A 23,626-nucleotide genomic window follows, 5' to 3' on the forward strand; every position below is an offset into this window, starting at 1 on the left:
GACACCCACCCCCCGCAGCGCTGGGGGCAGGGGGCTGGGAACTGCCCGGCGGGGAAGGGCCTGGGGGGGCCGGTCAGCAGGCGGCTGGGCATGAGCCCCCAGCGTGCCCGGGTGGCCAAGGGGGCCAGCAGCACCCTGGCTGGTGTCAGCAATAGTGTGGCCAGCAGGACCCGGGCAGTGCCCGTCCCCTGTGCTGGGCACTGGTGAGGCCGCACCTTGAGCCCTGGGCTCAGCTCTGGCCCCTCACTGCAGGGGGGCACTGAGGGGCTGGAGCATGACCAGAGCGGGGCAGGGGCTGGGGGAACTGGGGGTGTTCAGCCTGGGTAAAATGGGAAACAGCTTCAAGTTGTGCCAGGGGCGTTTTAGACTGGACTTTAGGAAAAATTCCTTCAGTGAAGGGGTTGACAAGCATTGGTACAGGCAGCCCAGGGAAGTGGTTGAGTCACATCCCTGGAGGTATTTAAAAGATGTGTAGATGTAGCACTTAGGGACAGGGTTTAGTGGTGGGTTGGCAGTGTTGGGTTAATGGGTGGACTAGATGATCTTACAGGCCTTTTCCAATTTAAATGATTCTGTGATTCTGTTTGAATTTAATTTACTTCCTCCTTATGTGCTCAGTGTAAGCAATGCCTCGGGATGGAGCTGTGTCATAGACCCCCATTTGGTGAACCTGTGCACCTGGCAGTGTGGCCAATTTTTTAGGCTGACTCTGTGTGGTTGGTTGGTTTAGGGGGAGACATATAAACAGTAGAAAGGTAGGAACATACCTACCACAATTTCTTGTTTCTTTTGGTTCCAGTCATCTCATGTGTCCTCAGAAACAAGTACAGACCAAGAACATGTAGGTGGTGACTGACCAGCCAGATTTTCACGTTTGTCAGTGTGAAATCCTGAGTCCACCTGTTGCTTTGATGGTGGGCTATGACCACCTTATTTGTTGTACTTGTTTCCAGCTGGAAGACATTTGTTGCAGCCTATTCCCATTTGAAGTGTGGTCTGTTCTTGTCTATATAGCACTGCTGCATCTTAAACATTATGCTGTCCTCTGTGAAAACACTCAAGATACTTGTGGGTATCCGGGGAGGGAAGAGGGAGAAGCATTTGAAAACCATCGAGTTGTGTCTGCTCTAGAAAGATGATGGTCTTGAGGAAGTTGGCAGGGGTGTTTGTTTCTTGTGGGGTCTCCTCAGTTAGCAACCAGAGAGAAATAAGTGAACTCCTTATGGTATTCTCAAAGCCAGATGTTCTCTACTTGAGGTGCTGTTCATCATTGGAGTAATCACTAGGTTTGAATACAAACTCAGAATAATGTGCTTCTAATTTAAGATTGGAGGTTAGATAGCCAAAGCTTATATACCTTTTCAGTTCAAGATTTGGTCCTGAGAGATCTAAGCCCTCGTGTGGAGGTATTCTAACAACTTTAAACAATTGTGATAAGTTGCTGTTTTCTCGATGAATTCAGTTTTGCAGGGGTTTGTATCTTGGCAGTTTTAATTCTGTCCTAAAGCTGATGAGGCTGATGGTGTGTTTTCCTTTGAAATAGAGGAGCTGTGGGATTCTGCCTTTCTCCACAAGCACTTTCTCCGTGACTGTGTTTTGTCCTCAGGCCCTGTGCCACCACCCCTTGCTGAAGGAGTGCCCCAGGTGGCCCTTCAGGCTTCTGGTCACAACTTCCTCAGAAAAAAATCACAGGAAGGCTGGAGCGACAAGACGCCTCCTCGCAGCCTGACTGCTTGCTCTGAGGTATAGCTGTGGCCTCCTTGAAACCTTCTGGTAGAGGAGACTCCACAACAGCCATTGACAGCTTCTTCCAGCGTTTTCCTTTTCTGCTACTGAGCATGTTTTCCTAGTTGTGCCTTGGATCATTGTTGTAGTCCATTAAAGGGGTTTTTTTCCTCCTGCTTTTCCCAGTGAACATGGAAAAAGCAGTTACTGTCTCTTTTCAGAGGAGCTCCTTATGAATCGAAGACTGCTACAGAGTTCTCCCATAGGCTTCTCTTTCAGACCAAATAAGCTCAGCTCTCTTGGCTTTTCAGTAGAGATAATTTTTTCCAACTACTTGAGCGCTTTGTGCTCCTTTAGACTTACTCCACTGTCTGAAGTTTTTTCAAAGTGTGGGCCCAGTGCTGGGTCCAGCCATGGTCAGGGAAGCCGGTGCTTTCCCGTCCCTTGCTTTCAGCGTTCTGAATTCATAATAGGTCTTGGAAAGTGACTTGTGTGCTTTGTACTACTGTTGTGTTTTGCATCTCGCTGTGGTCCCTAGATGTTATCTCCTCCTTCCCCTACATGCATTTGATTTGTCTTTCCTAAAAGTAGCGCTTCCTCAAATTGTAGAAATGTTCTGAAATAAGTTATTCAAGATTGCCTTTGATTTGGACCTTGTCTCCAGAGGGCTTATTACAGCCCCTTCCAGGTGTGTGTCACTGAGAAATTTTATGATAATCCAAGTTACTGATGGAAGTACTTGGTAGAGCCAAGGCCAAGACAAGTCCCTGCAGAAAGTCACCTGAAATGCTCTCCAAGGATGGCAGTGAACGATGACAACAGTAACTTCTCTTGAGGGTGGATTTATTTAATCCCTTGTGAAGCGCTTTAGAGTAATTATTTATAGTAATGTCTACGACGTGTCTCATGAGCTTGTTTAACGGAATGCCATGTGGCACAGTGGGAAGCCCTGCTGAAACAGAGGTGTTTCTTTACCTGCTCAGCCAGGAGTCTACCAGAAGATGATTAAATAAGCTTGATGTGCTATTTTGGCAAAAGTATGGGTAGGATTTTTTGTTTTGCTTGTATTCTTTTTTTTTGACATTATCTTGTTTATTATATTATTGTTTGTGTATTTACAAAATAACTTTTTGATAGTTTGTTCCAGAATGATTTTATGGTTTGAAGTTAGACTTTGCCTGCCCTCAGCTTATTTCCAGGAGCCATGCCCTAAGGTTATCTAGGTACATTTTAGCTTACTGGGGTTTACTTCCTAGCTCTTTTGCTGAAATTGCTTATGTTATGTATCTGGTTGGTTATGTTAGGTATCTGGTAAGCATTCAACCAGTGGTACTTTTGGTGAAGACTAATGCAAAAGAAGCACAAACACCTTAGCCAAACTTGCATTTGTTTTCCTTGCTTGTGTAGTGGTTGATCTCTGCTGTTCTTTGTCGTCTTTGTATTTTTAAGGTATTTATAATTTTTTTTCTGTTTCATTTTGTGAAAGTGAAGTTTTTTTAGCTCCTTGGCCTTTCTGATTTTACTCACGCCTGCTTTTGCTGTTGTTGCATAGTTGCTCTTAGTCACGTAATCACGTTTCCACTTTTTTACTATAATTCTCTTCTAATTTTCCAGTCATTAGAGGACTGTGTGAAAGGCATAATGGCCTGTGTTTTCTGCCATTCCTCTGAGTGGGAATTGCTTTGCTTTGGGGTGGGTTTTTTTTGCTGTTTGTTTTGTTTGCCTTTTTTTTTTTTTTTTTTTAAGTCTTTGTCCTTTCTCTACTGTTGTCACATCTTAGAATGAAAACTCATTTCATGATCACTGTCACCCAGATCACCTTTCCTTTCTAGTTCTCAATCAATTCTTCTCTATTAGTCTAGGTGAAATCTGTAATCGATGTTCTTGGCTATTTATAAAGCCAGAGATGTTGACTGCTGCAGGCAAGAGGTAGTGTCTTAGCAGCTCTACCCTGGTCTGCTCTGCAGCATGAAAAAGGGCTGTAAAAGTCAAACCTAAGCCTCCATTTCAAATGCAGAGTACTGCCTGAATTTCAAGGAAAATGGGTAAACGAATTTCTGTTAGCAAGTGTTTGCTTTCAAGATGATATCTCATATGTCTTTGGAAAGCTCAAGGTAAAAACTGGTGTCATCAGTTAACTGGATTTTCCTTAACTGTTTCTACCTTGGAAGCACAGGAAGGACAGGAATATGGATGGGTTTTAAAAGCATGTCATACCTGCTCCAGCTTCTGGAGCACAAAGGAGAAAATGCACACAGTGAACGTGTGTTGTACACATACATGTGTGTGTACACAGAATGCCCACGTTCCAGTTCCTCTTCAGCAAGTCACTTAATGCAGGACCATAGCGTGATCTTTTCAGTCTCTATTTGATCCCTGTTTTATAACAGTTTATCCTTACTTTATAAGTGAAGACAATTCTTGCATTTATATGGGGGAAGCTTCCATAGTTACGAATTTGGCAAGGAATTTGAAATCCCACAGGGAAGTATTATAACTTTGCAGGAATGGTGTTATTCACCTGAGTGCTGATGAGGGCTGATTGTACTATATGCTTTCCCTTTGAGCACTTTAATCAAAACGATCCTGATTTTTGGATATGTTTGTCAATTTTGGGGTATGTTTTTCTGCATTTACAGTAGTTTAAGGAGGTGAGAAGGCAATGTTTAAACCTCAAACAAATTTCAGCATTTAAACTTGGACTTCATTTTCTTCGTAGTGGAGCTTAGCTTTGGCAGTGCTGAGCTGTAACAATTCCCTTCGAAGCTGAGGGTTGTTTTCAGTGCTTAACACGTCTTACAGTGAAAATATAAGTTCTAGTTTCATAGCTGGGTTTAAATGTCTAACAGGAAGCAGTGGAGTCTAGCAATTTCAAGTTGCAATGACATTTTAGTGGGTGATGAATATGATCTAATAAATGTGTGTCAGCAAAACTGCCCAGATATCAAACTTTCAAAAAATGCATTGAACTGCTGTATGCATTTTTATTTCAAATTAATAACTTCAGGAACAAGATGCCTCCCAAGATTTTATATATGTGATAGACTGGATCCTTCATGGTTGTCCTGATCTGTTAGATGCATAATGTGCTCAATATTTCTTTTTATATGTGTGTATGTATAGACAGAGGTTTAGTTTCAATCTCAGTGTGTGTTTTTTGCAAGATGTGTCCATTGCAGTTTGAGTAGATAGTATACGCTGGCTAGTTTGTCTGCGAAGAAGTATTAAACTGTGTGTGCACTTAAGGGAAGTTGGGTGGGAGAGAGGTGGTGCCTGAGGGCCAGAAAAGAATGTAATGAAAGTGTTAGTTTGTAAATCGAGCTACCTGTGTTTTGTGGTACCGTGACAGGCTTTCAGGCAGACAGGGAAGAGGGGGTGGTGCAAGGGAGCTCACCCTGAATGCCAGAGGCTTCGTACCCTCCAAAATTTGCTATGTGGGGACTCTTCAGTTTGTTCTTAAAAAAAAAAACCACCAGTTCTCTTGTACTTGTTTATTATAAATGCCCAGTCCCTCCTCTTGCCTGGGTGGAAACTGTTATATGAGGATTGTACAAAGGGGCCAGGAGTCAGGACTGCAGAGTATGGTTGTCCAGCGACTGGAATGCCGTGGCTGAGTGGTAATGTTATTAATTTACTTTTCTGTTTTCTTTTTCCTTCCTTCTGCTCCCCGTGCGACACTCCTGGTATTGCAGGTTTCTAAAGTCAACGGAATCACTCGAATGTCATCTCCGAGTGCAAATGCAGCCAGTGCCAAAAAGATGAGAGAGGTCAGACCTTCACCGTCCAAAACTGTGAAGTACACTGCAACAGTGACAAAGGGAACTGTCACATACACCAAAGCCAAGAAAGAACTGGTCAAGGAAACCAAACTAAATCACCACAAACCCAGTTCACCTGTCAACCACACAATCTCAGGGAAAATAGAAAGTAGCAATGCAAAAACCCGCAAACAGGTGCTATCCCTTGGAGCATCCAAGTCTAACAATGCCGCTGTTAATGGTGTAAAAGTCAATGGCAAGTTGAACCAAAAGACATGCACTAAGGAGGTGGGGAGACAGTTAAGGGAGGGGCTGCGCAATTCGAAGAGGAGGCTGGAAGAGACGAATCACATAGACAAAATACAGTCGCCCACCAAGAGAATGAAAGGGGCCATCAACTTGGCAGAAGCTGCCAGCAAAAAGGCAGCCGTAGAAAAGCCTTTGCTGAATGGACACCTTAAAAAGGAAGTGCCAGAGAAGAGTTTGGAAAGAAATAGGCCGAAAAGAGCCACTGCTGGAAAGAGTACGCCAGGGAAACAAGCACATGGCAAAACTGAAAATGCCTCCTGTGAAAATCGTTCTACCTCTCAAGCGGAGTCCTTGCACAAGCCACAAGACTCAATGGGAAAGCACGAAAAGGGCAGTAGTAAGTCTGGGTGGGGGATGCTGGGGGAGATTCCCATCCTTAGGCCCTCCACCAAGGAATTTCATGACCCACTGATATACATTGAGTCAGTCCGAGCTCAGGTAGAGAAGTATGGGATGTGCAGGGTGATTCCTCCTCCAGACTGGAGACCTGAGTGCAAGCTAAATGATGAAATGCGGTTTGTGACACAGATTCAGCACATACACAAGCTAGGCAGGCGCTGGGGACCCAACGTGCAGCGGCTGGCCTGTATCAAGAAGCACCTCAAATCTCAGGGCATTACCATGGACGAACTCCCGCTCATAGGTAAGGGCTGTGGTTTCATTGGCCTTTTGCCGCTGCTTGTTAGTGTCCGTATACAACTTTATGCTCCGTTTGCCTTTATGCTTAACCAAACCCCTGTTCAATTAATGCTGCAGAGCTCTGGGTCTCTCTCTTTATCCATCGGTCAGGCACGATGCAGGTAGGTTGTCGGAGAGCTTTCCAGGGAGACTTTATATCGCCACTTTCCTCCAGCCTGCTCTTCATTTCACCCAGGAAAAAACCCAACGTGGTGTGGTGTCTTGGTCTCCAGATTTCACGGTCTTCTCCTTTCCCTGCTGTTTATTTTTGTAGGTAGTACAACTACAGATATTGATACCTGTATTTTATTCAACGTTTTTAAATGTTGCTTCAGAATATCTTTTGGACCTTTCCAAAGAGGTTGCAATGCTGCCAAGCTTTAATACAAATCTCCCCCCACCTTCCTTTAAAAGCATTTAACCAAGGGGAAAAAAATATCTCAGAACTGACTTCTGTTTGGGTACTCAGACACTTAAAATCACAAATTTGCAGTGACCTGCTGACATTTAACAACCATTAAGTGTCAAGAATAGGCAGTAAAATGTAGTTGATTGCAAAATGGAGGTTTCATTATTTCTCCCAGCAGGTGTCTGCCAGGGCTAATGCCTGAGTGAGAATCACTTATTTAACAGAATTCTTGGTTTATGGTCTGCTGTCAAATATGACACGTGACAAAAATGTGACAATAGCTTGTAAAAACATGACAACAGCAGCATACAAATGAACTGTTGAATGACCCACCTCCATCTGTACTGCCTCAGCAGCCATGACATAGTAAGAAACTTGTGGTTTTAATTTTTGTGTAGCCCTTCCCTTTGTTTTTGAAGTGTTTCGAGTCGGAGCTTACAGGACCTGCATGTTGCAACTTGAGGCTAGAGTTTTGCCTTTGAGGCATTATCCGATCAGAGGCAGCTATCAACACTAGTTGGATTAAAGGACACACTTTTCTGTTTAAACTGTTCACAACACTTCCCACCCTCCCACCCCCCTGTGTTTTCAAACTGTATTTTATATCACATATGGTACATGAGTGAAAATGCATAAAAGAGCACAAAGAGATGGCAGAGTTTATGGTGAACTGATGCAGGGCACAACAGAGAAATGTCAGTATTTAAGGAGGAGGAACGAGGGTTAGTGCTCTGTTGCAATAGCCATGCAAAAATGTTCAAGGAAATCTGAAAATTAAAATCACTCAAGCAGCAATAAGTGAACATTTTGTATGCCTAATATATGCAATGGTTGTATGCTAATAGAGAAGAACAACAAATTAAATTTACATTGGCAAGAGAGAGAAGAAAATGTGCACGACAGCCCGATTAACGCTCCTGGAACAATGTTAACTTTTTAATGAAATACCTTAACTCAGCATTAAGATGGCATTACTGTTAATTATTTGTATTATTTAAGCACCTAAGAGCCTAATTAATAGACAAGGATTCTATTCTGCTGGGTGCCATATAACCAGAGTAAACAGTGGTCTCTTAAAAAATTTGCATTCCATGTATCCTTTCTGCAGTTAATTTCCTACCTGTCTTGTGTTTAAAATTAAAAACAAAATGGAGAAAAGAAGCTTGAGATCATCAGTGTACAACGATGAGAAATCTGTTGATTCCAGCAGGAAAAATATAAAATAATCTGGTGTTAAGTGCACACTTATTTAAGTAGACATGCATACATGTCCCTCCTTTCATGGCCAAATCACATTTTCATTGAAGTATGTGGGAGTTTTGCCAACAACTTGTGTAGTGCCAGCATTTGGTATTAAATGCATACCCGAAGATTTAGGATTTATTTTTTTTTAAATGAGCTTGCTCACTAGGCAGTTTAAAAATATTTCCAACTTATTGAAATTAAGATAATTTTAAAAAGAAATTCAACACCTTCTGCATAACATCTGCCAGTTGTCTTGTTTAAGCCATTTTGCTATAGGTGCTTATAAATGGAGTTAAAACTCTTCCCCCCACCCCCACCCCCCTTCAGCCTTTCAAGGAAAGTTTAAGCCACAAGCTTAGGTCAATCCTGGAAAACATCAGGCTGAGATATAAATGCTTCCAAAAGTTATGACTGTGTGAAATGGAATTATAATTGAGACCACTTTGTAAACCTTAGCTGTAGCTGGCCCTGTGGAGGATCTGCCAGATTCGCGAGGCTCCGACTGAATGATGTGCTACTTGAGCCATAGTATTGCCGAGTGATTATGAGCAACCATTCCATGATGCGGGAAAAAAATCGCATTTCTTAAATAGCTCATAAACAGTACTGAAACTAGAGCCTTGAGCTGGGTGTGGACTATTTGTCCCACTGGAGAACACATATAATGTTAAACCTGGACCACACTTCTTTCAAGGTTAGGAATATATTACTCTGGTTTTTGTAGGTCACTGAATCTATTGGGATGGAAAGCCATCTTGAATTATGCCTTCAGCTTATTTGTGAACTGTGCATATAAAACACTAGACTAAAAAAGTAACAGCCTGTAATAGAGGCCAGCTTGAAAGTTATTTTATGGGGAATGTTAAAGAGGAAAGAAGGAAAATCTTTTGAAAAATTTTTTGGGGTTTTGGGTTGGTTTTTTTTCCCCTTTCTTTTATTATCCGGTGGTGTTTACCTTTTCTCACCTTCAAGACTTGACCATTTTGACAGCCCCCCCAGAAAAAGAATTACTAAATTGGATAAATTTGCTGCCCCACAGCCCTGCCCCCACCCTTGTCATATGCTGCTCAAAGCCATGCCCTTGGTTTTGGCTGCAGCCAAAATCCTGTCCCCTCTTGTCACACCTCTGCCCTGTGCGGGCTGCGCTGGCGAGCAGCCCCTGGCACTGCTCTGTGGCAGTCACAGCCCTCATCATCCCAGAATGTCCCTCTTTGCTGGATTGGCACGAGAGGGGGAGCGAAGGGAAGAAGGAAAACTGGGAGCGCCCATGAAGTGTCCAAGATGTAGCACGGGGTAGTCTGAGAAAAGTAATAAAAGTGACGCTGCATGCGCTAGCAAACAAGATGATACGACTGGCCCTTAAGATGCTCTAGCCTTGCATCCTGCAGTAAATATTTACCATAATGCTGCTTCTGGCACTTCTCTGTTGTATAACAGCATTTCTAAGTGCTCTGAAACAGCTATGGCGTAATGGTTTTTTACTCGTCTCAAAGAAAAAGGGCAAGGAGGGACAATGTGGTGGCAGCAGTGTTAATGTGAGTTTGTATTAATTCTCTTTTTTCCTTCAGCAGTGTCCTCTTGAATTGTAGGTGGTCTTTGGTCCATTTCTTCCCTCTTTCTACTAATGATTTATTTCTGTGCTTTGAGAGTATTTATGATGTTTCTTTTATTGTTCCTCATCCATTTGGCTGCTTTTTATGCTGCAGTTTGTATAATCCTCCATCTTTAGTTTTTGTCTGGAGTGTGAAATGTGCTAGTCATCTTAAAATGTACGAAACCATAATGGAGTATAAAATATGAATGGTCTCAAACTGGAAGGATGGTGTGCCTGGAACTTTCTAATGCAGGCGCCAACCCCAAGCAAGCCCCCTGCCTCCCTTGTTTTTTTTTTAAGGATTTTTTTTACTTGTAGTGAAATTAAGGATGTTATGTGCTCCTTTTAAATACTAACTGTATTCAAATCGTTGTGCAGCCATTAGATATCTGATGGTTCACCTCCAGAAAGGATAGGTAGTTGTGGGTTTGATTACCAGTACCCATCTTCGACACTTGTTTTGCTTCTTGCTGGTATAAACCAGACGTGGGACTGGTGGTGGGCAAGGGGAGGGTGGGAGCATGTGGGTTTTTAAAGAACTGGGCAGCTCTTCTCTCCCCTTCTGCTGGGTAATGACCAGGGGAAAGACATGTGTCAGGAGATAGCTGGGGGTGGTCTGAGGAGAGAAGGGAATGAAACTCAAGGAGGAGAGCAAATTTAACCGTAAGGAAGGCTGTTGCAAATAGCAAGGTATAATCTGCTGTATGAATTAAGCTAGCAAACGAGTGGAACATGCCTGTCTTAGCAGGAGGCGTACAAAATAGGGACAATCCTGCACCGGTGCCCAGAGCCGTACAGGTGGCACATCCTGTATGTGCCCAGCCTAGTAGCATGCTTGATGTGAGCCGCCTGCAGCTTTCCTAACCTGCTCCTGTGTTTCCCTTTCCCCACCTCTGCTGCCTGGCACATGTGGACCCCAGGAGGCTGTGAGCTCGACCTGGCCTGCTTCGTCCAGCTGATCAACGAGATGGGGGGGATGCAGCAAGTGACTGACCTCAAGAAATGGAACAAGCTGGCAGACATGCTGCGCATCCCCAAAACTGCACAGGACAGGCTGGCCAAGCTGCAAGAAGCCTACTGCCAGTACTTGCTCTCCTACGACTCCCTCTCCCCCGAGGAGCACAAGAAACTGGAGAAGGAGGTCTTGCTGGAAAAGGAAATCTTGGAGAAGAGGAAAGGACCTTTGGAGGGACATTCGGAGAATGCCTACAAGTTCCATTCCTTGCCCCGGTTTGAGCCCAAAAACGGACTCATCAACGGCGTGGTTCACAAAAATGGCTTCCGCAACAAGTTGAAAGAAGTTGACGTCCCACTGAAGACGGGCAGGCGGCGGCTCTTTGCTCAGGAAAAGGAGACCACGAAGGAGGACGAGGAGGAGGAGGAGGGAGTTCTTAGCGACTTACACAAGTGTATATACAAGGTAACGAGGCGGGCTCTGCCGATTTTGTTTTGCAGAACTGATGGTGCTGTCATCTGGGTGGCATCCGGGTGCTAACCCAGCCGGCTGGGGAGAGCTGGTGGGCTGCAGTGCCACCCCCAAGGCAGCAGCACAGCCAACGGCTATCACAGCTGGGTGGTCCGGTGGCTTTATCCTGATCTGCCTGGCTCTTGTGGGATGTCTGGAAAAGCTGGAAGGTGTTAACTGTCGTAACGGGATGCACTGGGCTCTGCCCCTCTTCATCTCCTTGTGAGAGGTTCCCTGAATAGTTCTGCCCAATTATCCTTGCAGACAGTTTTTATTTTCATTTTCTAGTGACATTTAAAGTAATGTTCTGCTTTCTTGTTCCTCCTTCTTGCAAGTCTCTTGTTGAGTGAAGTAGCACTCCACATCAAAACTAACATCACTAGAAATACTACTACATTTGGAAAGGACAAATTGAAATGCAAACAATATTTTCATCCATGGTGCCAGATTTTGCTCAGCAGTAACTGTCACATGGACGCTCAGTCCTCCACATACCGAGTACATCCATTTGCGAAGGAATGCTGACTCTTCCACTCGCTTTTATTTGGCAGTCTCTTACCTTGGAGCAGGACTTGGCACTGCGACTTGCAGTGCAGTTTTGAGTTGTGCTGAAATGTGTAGCCGTGCTCTGAGAGAAATACAGCATTGAGTGTCTGTGCCGAGTACAGGAATGTGCTGTTCTTCCCCTTCCCATCTCACTTCCATCACCAGGAAATGAAGCCAGATAGCCCAAAGTGGCTTATTGTTAAGCTATTTAGGGACCGCATGAGCTCATGACTTGGGCTTTAAAAGCTTGCTTCAGGTTTCTTTTGCAGCCTGTTATGATTTGTCAGCCCCGAAATTCTTTAACTCAGGAGCTCTGGCCTCAATCCCACCTTTGAAAAGCAATCTCTTCGCCATGCTGCTGTTGGAGAGAAGCTTATCTAATGACAGGAGTATTTGTGAGTAGTGAAGTGGCATTTCTGTGCTTAATATCCTGTGCTTAATGATGTTAAATGAAAAATTTGATACAATTTACCATGACTGCTGTATGAACAACCTCAGGCTTAGTGGGCCAGTGCGAGTCCCAGGTTAAAGTTTAGAAGACACAAAGTAAGACCAGGATTTGTGAGCAGTATCCTAATCACGTCTAGACTAGCACAGGTAGTATAACCAGCCTGAGTCTGCTGAGCCCCAGCTCTTTACCCCAAAAGGCTGAGAGTTCCTAAATTGCTGCTGCTGCCCAAAAAGCACTGGCGATACTGACAGCATCAGACCCTGTGTGGGTCCAGCAATACCCGGTAGAAATACTGCTGTTCCGAGCCCAGAAGCTGAGATGAGCATGGCTGGGCCTGTGGGCCAGCGCTCCCCCCAGCCACCAGAGCAGCTGCAGCACACGGAGCCACCCGACAGCACCTGGGGTTGTCCACGCGAGTGACAGCCGCTTCCCGGACACTGGGGCTTGCCCGTTTGCATCCCACCCCACGCTCGTGCATGGTGCAGACTGGGGACTGTTGTCACAGGCGATGGACCAGGGAGAAAATGGGGGGGAAGCAAATCTGCAGGGGGTTTCTGGAGAGATCCCTGTTGTGGAGCGCCCTGAGGGACTTACTGGGGGTCAGTCTGCGTGCAGGGAGGGGCATGTAGCGTCATTTCCACAGCACTTGGCCGAAAGCCCTGTAGGACTGATGGTGAGAACTGGTTATGTCACTTAAAGCAGCTTCAAGACATAGAAATACAAAATTATGCAACAGTCTTGACTCATCAGAGTAATCCACAAGACTTGTGAAATGACTGCAGCTCATCACTAGGCTTTTTAATAAAACTGAAGGGGAGGTGGTGCTGGCTTACAGATTTAAGCAGAGGGTACTTCGTGGCATTTTATGAAAGAAGAATTTTAATCCTTCATTCTCTTTTTTTCTTGAATGATGGTGTCCTTCTGTGCGTGTGTCTGTGGAGGAGGGAGTGTTCTTTACCTATTAATATGTTTCTGATAAAATCTGAAAGTTGTTTAACAGACGTGTCCTCATGTTACAGTTCCCACAGATGGAGGGATGGTAATAGTTCCTTTCTAAAACACATTGCTAATTCTAATTAAAAACAAAAAACACGCACAAAACAACAACAAAAAAGCACACCCACACACCCCCTCTTTGATAAATGCCCCTGTCCATAGATCAAGGGCTGGAGGAGAACATGCTAATCATGTGGTTGTAGTCCAGTTTAGGCCATCAAGTTTATGCTTCAGACCACGAAGGGGCCATACATTTAGGATTTCACACAGTAATTTGTGCAGTCAGCACGTGCTTGAGCTGGAACATGTTTTTAGAACGAGACATCCAGTCTTCCAGGAGCAGTTACCACCATATCGCATGTCAAGGTTAAAGTAAATCTCCTTTGTGTTCAGCTGACTTGCTGCCAGGGCTCCCAAATTATTTTCAGTGTTGCTCCTTGCCAGGCTGTAAGACCTGCTGTGCTTTTTAAGTGTGTGCTGCGGGCTGCTGCACTTGCTTTCTTTACTCCTAAATGTATGGCTTTTCTACCTCGTACAGCATCGTCACTTGTAAGTACGTGAAGTAAGCTGCTGTCATCAAAGCAGGATCTACTGGAAGATTTTTCACTGCTCTTCTTTCCCTAGTTTTGGCTCTGAAAATATTTGAAAATCTGTACCGGAGCTGACTGAAAACAGCATTTGTTTCCATACAGAGCAAACTGCAGGCTTCTTAGCAGACCCGTTAGAGGGGCAGGCGGAAGAAAGCAGCAGCGCAAGTTGTGCCACCCCTCACATGAAACTGCCCCAGAAGCCCCGTGCTGAGCTCTCTTCAGCCAGGGACTCGGCATTTTTGGACTCTGCTTAACAGGAGTCCTTCCAGCCTGTGACTTACTGTGAAATCTGTGTTCTGCTCATGTTTATGGTTGCTTTAATGTCTTCAGCATTCATAGTGTTGCAGCATCCTTCTCTGTGCTTTCCCTCTGCGCTCAGTGGTGGTGATGCTCTGGGTTGGCTCTCACGGCAAACATAGAGGCTATGGAGAAGGATCAAGACAGGAAATAGGAAATTTTATTCCTTAAACCTTCCTCTGTCATATTGTCACAGCAACAGAGACCCTGCTCAGGAGCTTGAAGCTCTCGGGACGGTTGTCAAACTGCTGAGATATTTTTGAGGGCATTGAAAAGGGTATTTTAGTCTTCATCAATTTATTTTGTGTTCTGGTTAAAATGCATTTTGGATTATTTTCTGTGTTGGTATTAAAAAATTTTATGAGATCCCTCAGATTAAAAAAAAGAACCCTAACCAAACAACAAAGACAACAAAACCCCCTCAGCTGTTTAGTTTATGTTACAACTGTTAGGAGACTAGAAATGTACCGAGTTCTTGACGGAGGAAGAAATGGGTATATGCGATTTTAAAAGGCTGAACTGTTCAGTTTTTCCACTTCCTTTTTTCTTGCTTGCTGCATGTGAGAAATGGAAAGACATGGTTAATCTTGGAAGATGAGTCCTTACTCTTGTTTTTCTGTATAAGACGAGAGGAAGAGGCGAGTAGGTGTGCCGAGGAAGCTGCTGCAGAGCGTGTGCTGGTTTGCGAGCGGTGCAGTCTGTGCTCGGGTGTGATGACTGCTGGTGCGGGTCCCGCATTTTACGAGAGGTTTTGTTGTAAAAGGCTGCCTCAATAAATGATTCATGAGGGCATTAAAAGATGAAGGAAATTGCTTATTCTATCGCAGAGAATCCAACTCTGAAGTTTATGGGAATCAGAGGGCCCCAGGCCCCGGGCATTTCACAAACTTTTTTGTTACAGCTAATTATGCTGTATTCAATTAAAAAAGTGACAATGTTACAACCATAGGGGCATGGCAAAGCGATAGACTTGGCCTCTGGGGGAAAAGCTGCTTGTATAGTTGTTTCTAGTTTACTCTTGGGCATAGTTCTTAAATAAATTCAGCAGAAGAAAAGGCTGAGGTGGTTTGGCAGATCTGTTTCATAATTGAAAAACTAGGAAGGTAATAGTCTGAGTAATAAAATGTTCATTTACGTGGAGTTTTTAAGTCTGTGGTTGCTCAGATGGGCAACCAGTTGACATGATGGGAGTTAGAGGAAGGAACAGTAGATCTGGTGAGGGGTCAAAGATATTTTCACTTTCATGTTTGCGTAGCAAGGCTGTGTCTGCCTGTAGTGATGCCCACAAACCAGTATGGCCCCAGCAGCTAGCGTGGTGCCTGCCAGCTCTCCTGGCTCACTGCTTCCCAGGATGTTTCTCCAGCATTGGGGTGGAGATCGAGATAGGGTTGTCCCTGTCTGGGCATACCGGTATTTCTGGGCTGAAAGGAGCAAGTGGGTTCTCGTGCCTCTGCCTTGAAAGCCTTTGAGGCCGCGTCCCAGAGCATCTGGCGTTCTAGGTATGTGTGAAAGCAGGTATCCAGAAAGTTAGTATAGCTCAGGCAGAAACCCAAGCCTCTCGCAGAGCTCCTGCAGCAGTGCCAAGAAAGAGCACGCTCATTTGGCAGTTTGACTGTGTTTTACTTTTCTCAGCCATGTAATAACAAGTCCTGGTTCCTTACATTTTATTCCTGCTTTTATTGAATTGAGCATAACTCGTTTTTGTGAGCAGGGAATTACAGCAGTCTTGGTAAACCCTGCGTTTGGCAACCCCCTTCCATCACATACAATACTAGTTTGACGTTGAACATTTCTGTGAATTTCCTGGGTTTTTTCACCTGTTTCTCTGTATAGAAAGAGCATAGCCATGGTCCTTCCATCACGTATTGGATTTGATTGTAAAATGCAGGTAGGGCTGCCAGCTGGGTCCTTTGCAACTTGTCATAGAAAGCTGGGCCATGTCTGTCGTCTGTCTTTATCAAACCTAGAGCATTGTGCAGGACAAAGCAGTATACGTGGACTTCTGGGGGCATTCCATTGGCCTTCTAGGTGGTTGGTTTGGTGATTCAATGTGATTAAATTTCTGTTGCTTTTGAGGTATTTTCCCTCAGATAAGAAACGAGCTTTAGACCCACAGTGTTCTGGAGATGTTGCCCTCTTTCCCCCTACTGTGGTCTGGGGTTGATCACATAGGGAAAAGAGTGTGGTCAGGAGGAATGGAGGCATGTTGGGGCGGGGTTTTTTTTCACTTTTAATTTCTTTTTCCACAGGGTAGGTCTGTTTCTTTAACAACCTTCTACCGAACAGCAAGAAACATCATGAACATGTGCTTCACAAAGGAGCCTACAGTAGCTGAAGTAGAGGTGAGGCCAACACACAGGGTGGTAAAAGTCTTATTTCAGGGAATTGAGTATGGGGATTCAGAACAGTTGATGTTCAGGCATTACCATAAACAGTTTAAAGCTGTCTAGCGTGGGAGAAAAATAAATGGCTAGATGGACATGGTACTGATTCTTCCTTTTAATTTTTTTTGATGTTTTTAATAAAGGTGTTGATGAACTGAAGGAGAGAAAGAAGTCTTAATCTGTCCTGTGCTGAAGCACAGGAGTCAAGAGGATCTAAATTCTGTCTTCCCAAACAATTGTTACTTTTATGTATTTATATTCTTATTTTTAAGTGGTGTTTTAGATTGAATTACACTGAGGTCATGAAAGCCCTGTAAATTTCTGGGTTTATATTTTAATGAGAGATAACTTGTTCAGTGAATTAAAAATGCATTACCACTTTCTCTTACCACAGCAAGAATATTGGCGGATAGTGGAACAGAAAGATTGCCACGTAGCAGTGCATTGTGGAAAAGTAGATACCAACACCCACGGGAGTGGCTTTCCTGTGGGAAAATCTGAACCATTTTCAAGGTAAGATCACCAAATCCTCCCGCTTTGTGGACTTGTGCTTGCTGCCCCGTTGTGCTGAGCAGAGGGGGGGGTACGGGGCCAGCAGGGGAGCTTGGCACGGGGGATGTTGGCACCAGGAACGTGCACTGACATGTCTGCATCTCTGTCACCCCTTACACAGGCATGGGTGGAACCTCACAGTCCTTCCTAATAATACAGGATCCATCCTGCGACATCTTGGTGCTGTGCCTGGTAAGGTCTCTTTCCTACGTTTCCATCGGGTCTAAGTTATCTCTAAATGTGGTGGTGTAGTCACCAAAGTCTTCTCCCTCTTTCTGGCCCCTCTGTTCGCTGGCTGACCAGGCAGACACGCAGTAGTATGTAGCAGGCGGTATTTATTTAAAGGAATGAAGGCAGGTGTACAGATAAAGAATTAACGGATAGCTGAGACTGTATACCTGGGAGGAACCAGCTGTACTCGCTGTATCTTTCTGCTGTTGCCGGTATCTGTGTTCTTGCTTTGTGTCAGGGTGACGAAGGACAGAGCCGTGCAGCTTCCTTCCTTGCAAACCTAAGTCTGTCGCGCTGGGCGAAGCAGCACACAAGCTTTCTAAAAAAATTGTCACGACTCCTCCAGCTGTGTATTTGCCATTGCAGCTCACTGGTAGAAACATCAGCTGAAAGCATAATTCAGTCTGCTGTGCTGGTGCTGAGCCTGCACTAACCAGCTGGGAAACAGGATACCTGCTTACAAGGACATGTACCCATGACAACGTGAAGCATCCTCCTCTGATCAGTGGTGTTGAGCTTGAATTACGGGTATTAGTAAACTCTCTACAGAATGAAATTTTTTTACAGCTGTTAGAAAACAAATATGTTCAAAGGCACTGTAATTGGCTGGTAGATACTTTGTTAGTGGAAAATGCTGAATTTGTTAGATTACTTTTCTGTGAATTATTCACTGTGGTAGGAAGACTTAAAACTTAATGGTCAGCTCGTGGGTAGAACAAGTTTTTCAACTGAAATGTCCCCTCAAACTATCTTTTAATTAGAAACTGCAGTTACTCAAAACTCCTCTTCAATCTTTTTGTTTTAGGAGTGACAATTCCTTGGCTAAATATTGGCATGGTCTTTTCTACCTCATGCTGGTCTCGAGACCAAAATCACCTTCCATACATTGACTACTTACACACTGGTGCTGATTGCATTTGGTAGGTATTCCTGTGTTTGGTTTCCTTTGCGTTCACCGCAGTGGCTGGCTGGAGGCTGTGTTAGCAGCAGCTCGTGTAGTGCCTTTTGTGGGAGTGAATCTCACTGGAGAAGGTCCAGTGCGTGTGGTTACGGTTTTAATGGGGAAATGTAATATAAACTGGAGTCATGAAACACCCTTTCCTGGAAGGAAAGTTTCACTTTATCTTTCACGCTCTGTTCAAAGGTATTTAGCAATAAACTGTTTCTGCCTTGACGTAGGCTTTTATCTGTGGAAAGTTTTCATGACGTAGAAGCCAGGTGACAGCCAAGGCAGGCTTTCCTTAGGCTGACGGGGACACTTGTCAACTAGCTCCGTATTGCCACTTGTAAAGTAATTGAATCCATGCTCTGACTGAATAGGCACTGCTTTCTTCTTTTATGCAAAACATTTTGAACTCTGTATCTACCACGTCCCTAGTATTTACTCTCGTACAATTTTTGTAAAAAATTATCACATGATAATAATTTTTAATAGGATTACACGTCACTTTAGTGTCTCTATGTGGGCATCAGCAGTTAGTTGCTAGCTGCAGTTCATATTTTGTCGAATCATGCAAATAGACTTAATACTCAGCTTAAAAATGGTTTTTTGAACATAGTGAATCCTTCCCGAGTGCAGTGCGTACATACTACTGTAGTTGATGAGTTAGATTGCAATGGAAGTACAACAGCTGATGGAAGGATTAGAGGAAGCAGGTGCTGCTGGCATGTCATGTGCCTTTCTGACAGGTTCTTGTGATACTGGTGTTACTACCCAAGAGGATCATCAGTGAGAGCAATGAATGATAAGCAGTGTAGCTGTGGTTCTTGATCAGAGGAAAAGCAATAAACAGAGAAGAAAAGTACTTAAATGGTGCCTCGGTGTGAAGGTGAGAAGCTGGTTCCCTTTCAGCAGTTCCAGCAGCTCCTCTCTTGAACACTGAACTACTGGAGCCCTTGGCTCCTCAGTGGTGTGCCAGGGGAAGGCTCTCAGGGCCCCCTTTGCACCCAGAAGTCCCCATGGTGGCAGTGGCAGTGTCAGCTGCTCTTCATTCATGTGCAAAGTGTGTACTGGTGCCGTTACCTTTAATGTTTCTCAGCTGCTGATGGTGCCAGGGGCGCTGACCCAGCTGTCACTGGGAAAGTACACGGCCCAGAAAAAAAGGCTTTGAAATCCTGGCGGAAACCATTAAAGCAGGAGCTCATCTCTAAATATTTTAAGTTGGAGAAATACTCTGTGTCTGATCATACCAGGGGGTAAAGGTACACACTGGATTATGCTGCAGACCCAGGAGTTTGTCACTTTCTGTCATTGGCATTTCATGGCTCTTCTCCCTCTTCCGTGAATCAGTAATCTTTTATGATAATATACTATCAGGACAAAATGCTGAGCAAGCTACATTGTCCTCAACCTTAGGTGAGTCTGTTTCTCTCTATGACATTCATCTACTCTTAAATGACAGTAAATTCCAAACAGAAGGCATTGAGGAATCCCCTAATTAAGTTCTGAGGCCACTCTTCATACTGTGCCTGTCAAAGCATGTGCCTTTTGGGGTTGAACAGGCTTGAATGCAGCCAGCCAAAGTTTTAGGAAAGGCTACTGTTCCTGTTTTTCCAAACTGAGAAGAATAAAACCAAAGGAGCCATTTGCATTTTCTTGATGGGCTTACTTATACGTGGAAGGACATAGCTTCAGGTGTAGTTGGGATGATTGCCTTCATGAAACACGGTGAGTAAGCCGGAATAACTCGTAAGAAGGAAGAAGTGCAACTCCTTTGTCTGTAAAAGCTTATTCTTCATCAAGGCTGCCAGGCTGAATTGTCAGGCTAGTATTCATTATTAACTCATTACGACTTTTAATACTGCAATAAAGTATCCAACTTTATGGAGGAAAAGATGAATTTAATAACTCTCAGCCTGACATAATACCTGGAGTAGCCCTGACAGCATTGCTTTCAGTGGCTGCTTCAGTGATAAGAAGGCAGGCCACTGGGCACCAAAGCTCTCCTCTGTCTTGTGAAGTCCACCCAGCATCCACAAGTCTTCTCTTCCAAGGACAGATCCCTGTGGTACTAAAATCAGTGGTGCTTTGTTTACCTGCAGATTGCTCAGGTCACTCTCTAATCTCTCAGGTTTTACCTCCTGAAGAGTAAATGGGAGAACTCAATTTGCATGCAGGGCAGGTCAGTGACCTAACCTTTTTATTCTGGGAGGGGTGTCCTCAGTGCCCATTAAAAGAGAGAAGAAAGCCTTGTTCTTCCCCAGACACTCAGAAGTCTATACTGGCTGCTCACTTCCCATTTTTATAGGTACATCAAGAATTGCAAATTAGTGAAATCGCAGTGTATACCACAGTTGCAAGTATCCCCAATTCTCCTCAGTCCTGCCAGCAGTCCGATAGTCCCATGCACTCCTGCGCTGCCTCCCCTCCTCACATATCCTTCCCATGGTTTTTCCTGGTCCCATCTCCGGAGGGACTGCATGCTTGAATATTTTGGCTGTTCCAGCTATATTTTCTGACTTTAAAAGGGAGGAGTGGGCTCTGCCATATTCTGGGTTGGAATGTGAAATATTTCCATCACTGTTTAAAATCTGTGATCACAGTGTAACTGGAGTAATATGCTACACACATGGAGTGTTCTGAAACTGTCACTGTTAGGAACACAGGTACTACAAAGTATTTGATACATGGCATGCATATAAAATTGCTGTTGGGACTTGATCCTTATCAAGATGTAGTTCTTGCACTTCAGCACTCTGTAACCCTAGGATTTCTTAGCAAGGTCCTGTTCATTGTCAACAGAGATGTAAGGAGTCAGTCTGTGTAAACCTGGGCAAACAGGTTTATCCGTCATCTCTTCTGGTTCTCGACTTGAAGTTCAACAAAGACAAATCAAAGTTATCATCAGTGCGGTGAAGAGTAAGGAAACAGGCAAATCATAGGAAGTACAGCCTCCTGCGGCCTGCAGGGTAACTCTGTATGATGCATACAGAATTAATATTCCTGCACATTGTAAGTAAATACCCTAACAAGGTCTATAAGGCCAGCAGAACACTTGATGAAATCGATGGAGGGACCAAATGAGTGAAGAGTAAACTGTACCCTTTGCCCCAAATCTTTCCAGATTCATTCTCTTGTCGCCAGGTTTGGAAAAAGGGCTCCGAGTGTGTGTGTGTGTGTGTCTGGTGTTGGGGGCAGATGGGCTTCAGGTTGAGGTCTCATTGCTTGAAGTGAACTGGCAAGGCGTGATAAACCTGGGGATGCTTTTTACTTGCCTGAGCATAACAAATCCAAATAAAGTAATGTCACAGATAAAGCATAGCACGGCAGCATCTCCCGGTTTGGGAATCCCAGGATTTGCACTGTTTTTCTTACCAAGCTGCACCGCTCAGTTCACAGTTGTCAGGTACCAGCTACTAGACCTTGGGAAGAGGTGTCTTCTGGGTGGACATGAACCGTTACCCTTCTGGCGGGGTGCAATCAAGAGTAGCAGCCAGTTGTCACTGTATCACCTCCCTGCATCCAGCAAAACAGCAGTTCCCTGGATGTGTGAAGCCAAGACCTGAGACTCTCTGTTCTTTCTTGTCACTTCTGCCTAGGGAGCATGCTGCTGGCAGTGAGCACAGAGAGGACAGCTGCCTCCTTGGCTGCTAAAGGAGAGGAGGATGTGCAGCTCGGCACATACCCAGCAGAGTTTAAAATCTCTCCTGCTGCTTTGGCTGCTCTTAGTCAGGTCTTTCTTTTCTTGCAAGGGAGAGGAGGGATGTGGGATTTGGTTAGTAAGCAAAGCAAGAAGGTCTTAGGCTACTTTGTGTACTAACAGTCAAGGTGACTTGTGGTTTCCTGGTTGTTATGAACAGAAAACATTATTAAATATAAAGATCCTTTGGTTGATGCACAGGTAATAAATACAACCATTTACAATAAAGATAACAGAACATACATTGGTGCTCACAAGATGCAAGCTTCTGCCCAAAAATAGCTGTTTTGGTGCCATTAGAATAATCATCATTCTGTTGCTGATGTCTCTCCTCTGATTGTACAGAGCACCGAGTTTTCACATTTCTGTTTTGGGGATATTGTGTCCTTTGGCATCTAGTGAACACCGTCAGACTGAGTCTAAATAAACGGCTTTCTACGAAACCTCAGCGTTTCACCAAAAAGATCTGTGTGGGAAAGCCTGTGTTTAATTTCTTTCTTTTAATGAATGCCCTGGTCTGAATTGCCTGTTCCTGTGTAGCTGTGGCCCGTTATTTACTCCACAGTAAATCTTTCTCTTTTCCTCTGACAAAACAACAGGTATTGCATTCCTGCTGCGGAGGAGAACAAACTTGATGATGTGGTACATACCCTGCTGCAAGCCAATGGCACTCCAGGGCTGGAAATGCTTGAAAGTAATGTAATGGTAGGTTATAACACTGGGAGAGGTATTCCCATCCGAGAACCCAAGGCTGGTTGCTTGGGGATTTATTTTGGATTTGTATTGTACTACCATGCTGCAGAGGCTGTTGTTAAAATCTGGCTACTTTCTGCTTGCAGTGTTTACCCCTGTGGCATTTTTCTAACAAGGCTCACATGTTGAAATAAAAATAAACGTGACAGTGCAATAAATGTCCATTTTTAATACTGTCCATAATGTATTTAACCTCACAAAGGGAGTGTTTTATAATCAATTATCTGCCATGATCGACATTTTATGATGCCAGCATGGATATGAGAAGCCTAATACTTCAAAGGATTTCAAAGTATATTTGGCTCTCTTCTATATTTTGTGGATAACAATTTCCATTTGGTGCATTGAAGTATAAATTAGGGACCCCATGTCAAACAAGACTCCCTCGGCCAGCCACGTTCACATCTCTAACAGAAGAGCAGTAGCAAGGTGGGTTCAGTGCCAGGTCTGAGGAGATCGAGGTGCCAAGCCGAATGGCCCGCTTTACTGCCCGTAGTAGTAGATGGAAATGTTTTGGGGCGTTGTGTTTGAGATTCTCTGGCAAGGGAAGGTTTCAACTGTTGGTTTCAAAAGAGCCACTTCTGTAATTCACGCTCCAAATACTCAACTTCAGCGTGGGCAGAAGGGAAGAGGGAAAGCGCACGGAGCAGAGCTGTTAGCAGAGCACAGCTTTTTTCCACAAGTGGGATGTGGCATTACCCAGTAAGGAAGGGAATCTAACTGTTAAAGAAAGTTCTAATATTTTTTTTTTGTGTGTGTCTTGTTTTGTTTTGCTTTGATGTCTTTCCAGATCTCCCCAGAAATCTTGTGTAAGGAGGGGATCAGGGTGCACCGTACTGTACAGCAGAGCGGGCAGTTTGTGGTCTGTTTTCCTGGATCCTTTGTGTCCAAAGTGTGTTGTGGCTATAGTGTCTCTGAAACAGTTCACTTTGCTACCACCCAGTGGACAAGTATGGGCTTTAAAACAGCCAAGGTAAGTTGAGAAAAGGAGTTAAAATGGATT

General features: G+C 44.2%; 1 protein-coding gene across 2 annotated transcripts in view; it reads left to right on the forward strand.

Moving 5' to 3' along the window:
* Nucleotides 1-23,626, forward strand: part of JARID2 (jumonji and AT-rich interaction domain containing 2) — a 211,656-nt gene extending 188,030 nt beyond the window's left edge. The window contains exons 7-14 of one of the 2 annotated variants that reach the window (XM_040586638.1): nucleotides 5,418-6,435; nucleotides 10,639-11,138; nucleotides 16,313-16,405; nucleotides 16,842-16,960; nucleotides 17,121-17,191; nucleotides 18,036-18,150; nucleotides 22,470-22,575; nucleotides 23,414-23,626. In XM_040586638.1, coding sequence (XP_040442572.1) covers nucleotides 5,418-6,435; nucleotides 10,639-11,138; nucleotides 16,313-16,405; nucleotides 16,842-16,960; nucleotides 17,121-17,191; nucleotides 18,036-18,150; nucleotides 22,470-22,575; nucleotides 23,414-23,605 — 2,214 coding nt within the window. In that variant the 3' untranslated portion in view covers nucleotides 23,606-23,626. The remainder of the gene's footprint in view (nucleotides 1-5,417; nucleotides 6,436-10,638; nucleotides 11,139-16,312; nucleotides 16,406-16,841; nucleotides 16,961-17,120; nucleotides 17,192-18,035; nucleotides 18,151-22,469; nucleotides 22,576-23,413) is intronic. The other variant, XM_040586639.1, reaches the window with a different exon arrangement.

Source organism: Falco naumanni, chromosome 3 (assembly GCF_017639655.2).
Source record: "Falco naumanni isolate bFalNau1 chromosome 3, bFalNau1.pat, whole genome shotgun sequence".
Classification (NCBI taxonomy): Eukaryota; Metazoa; Chordata; class Aves; order Falconiformes; family Falconidae; genus Falco; species Falco naumanni.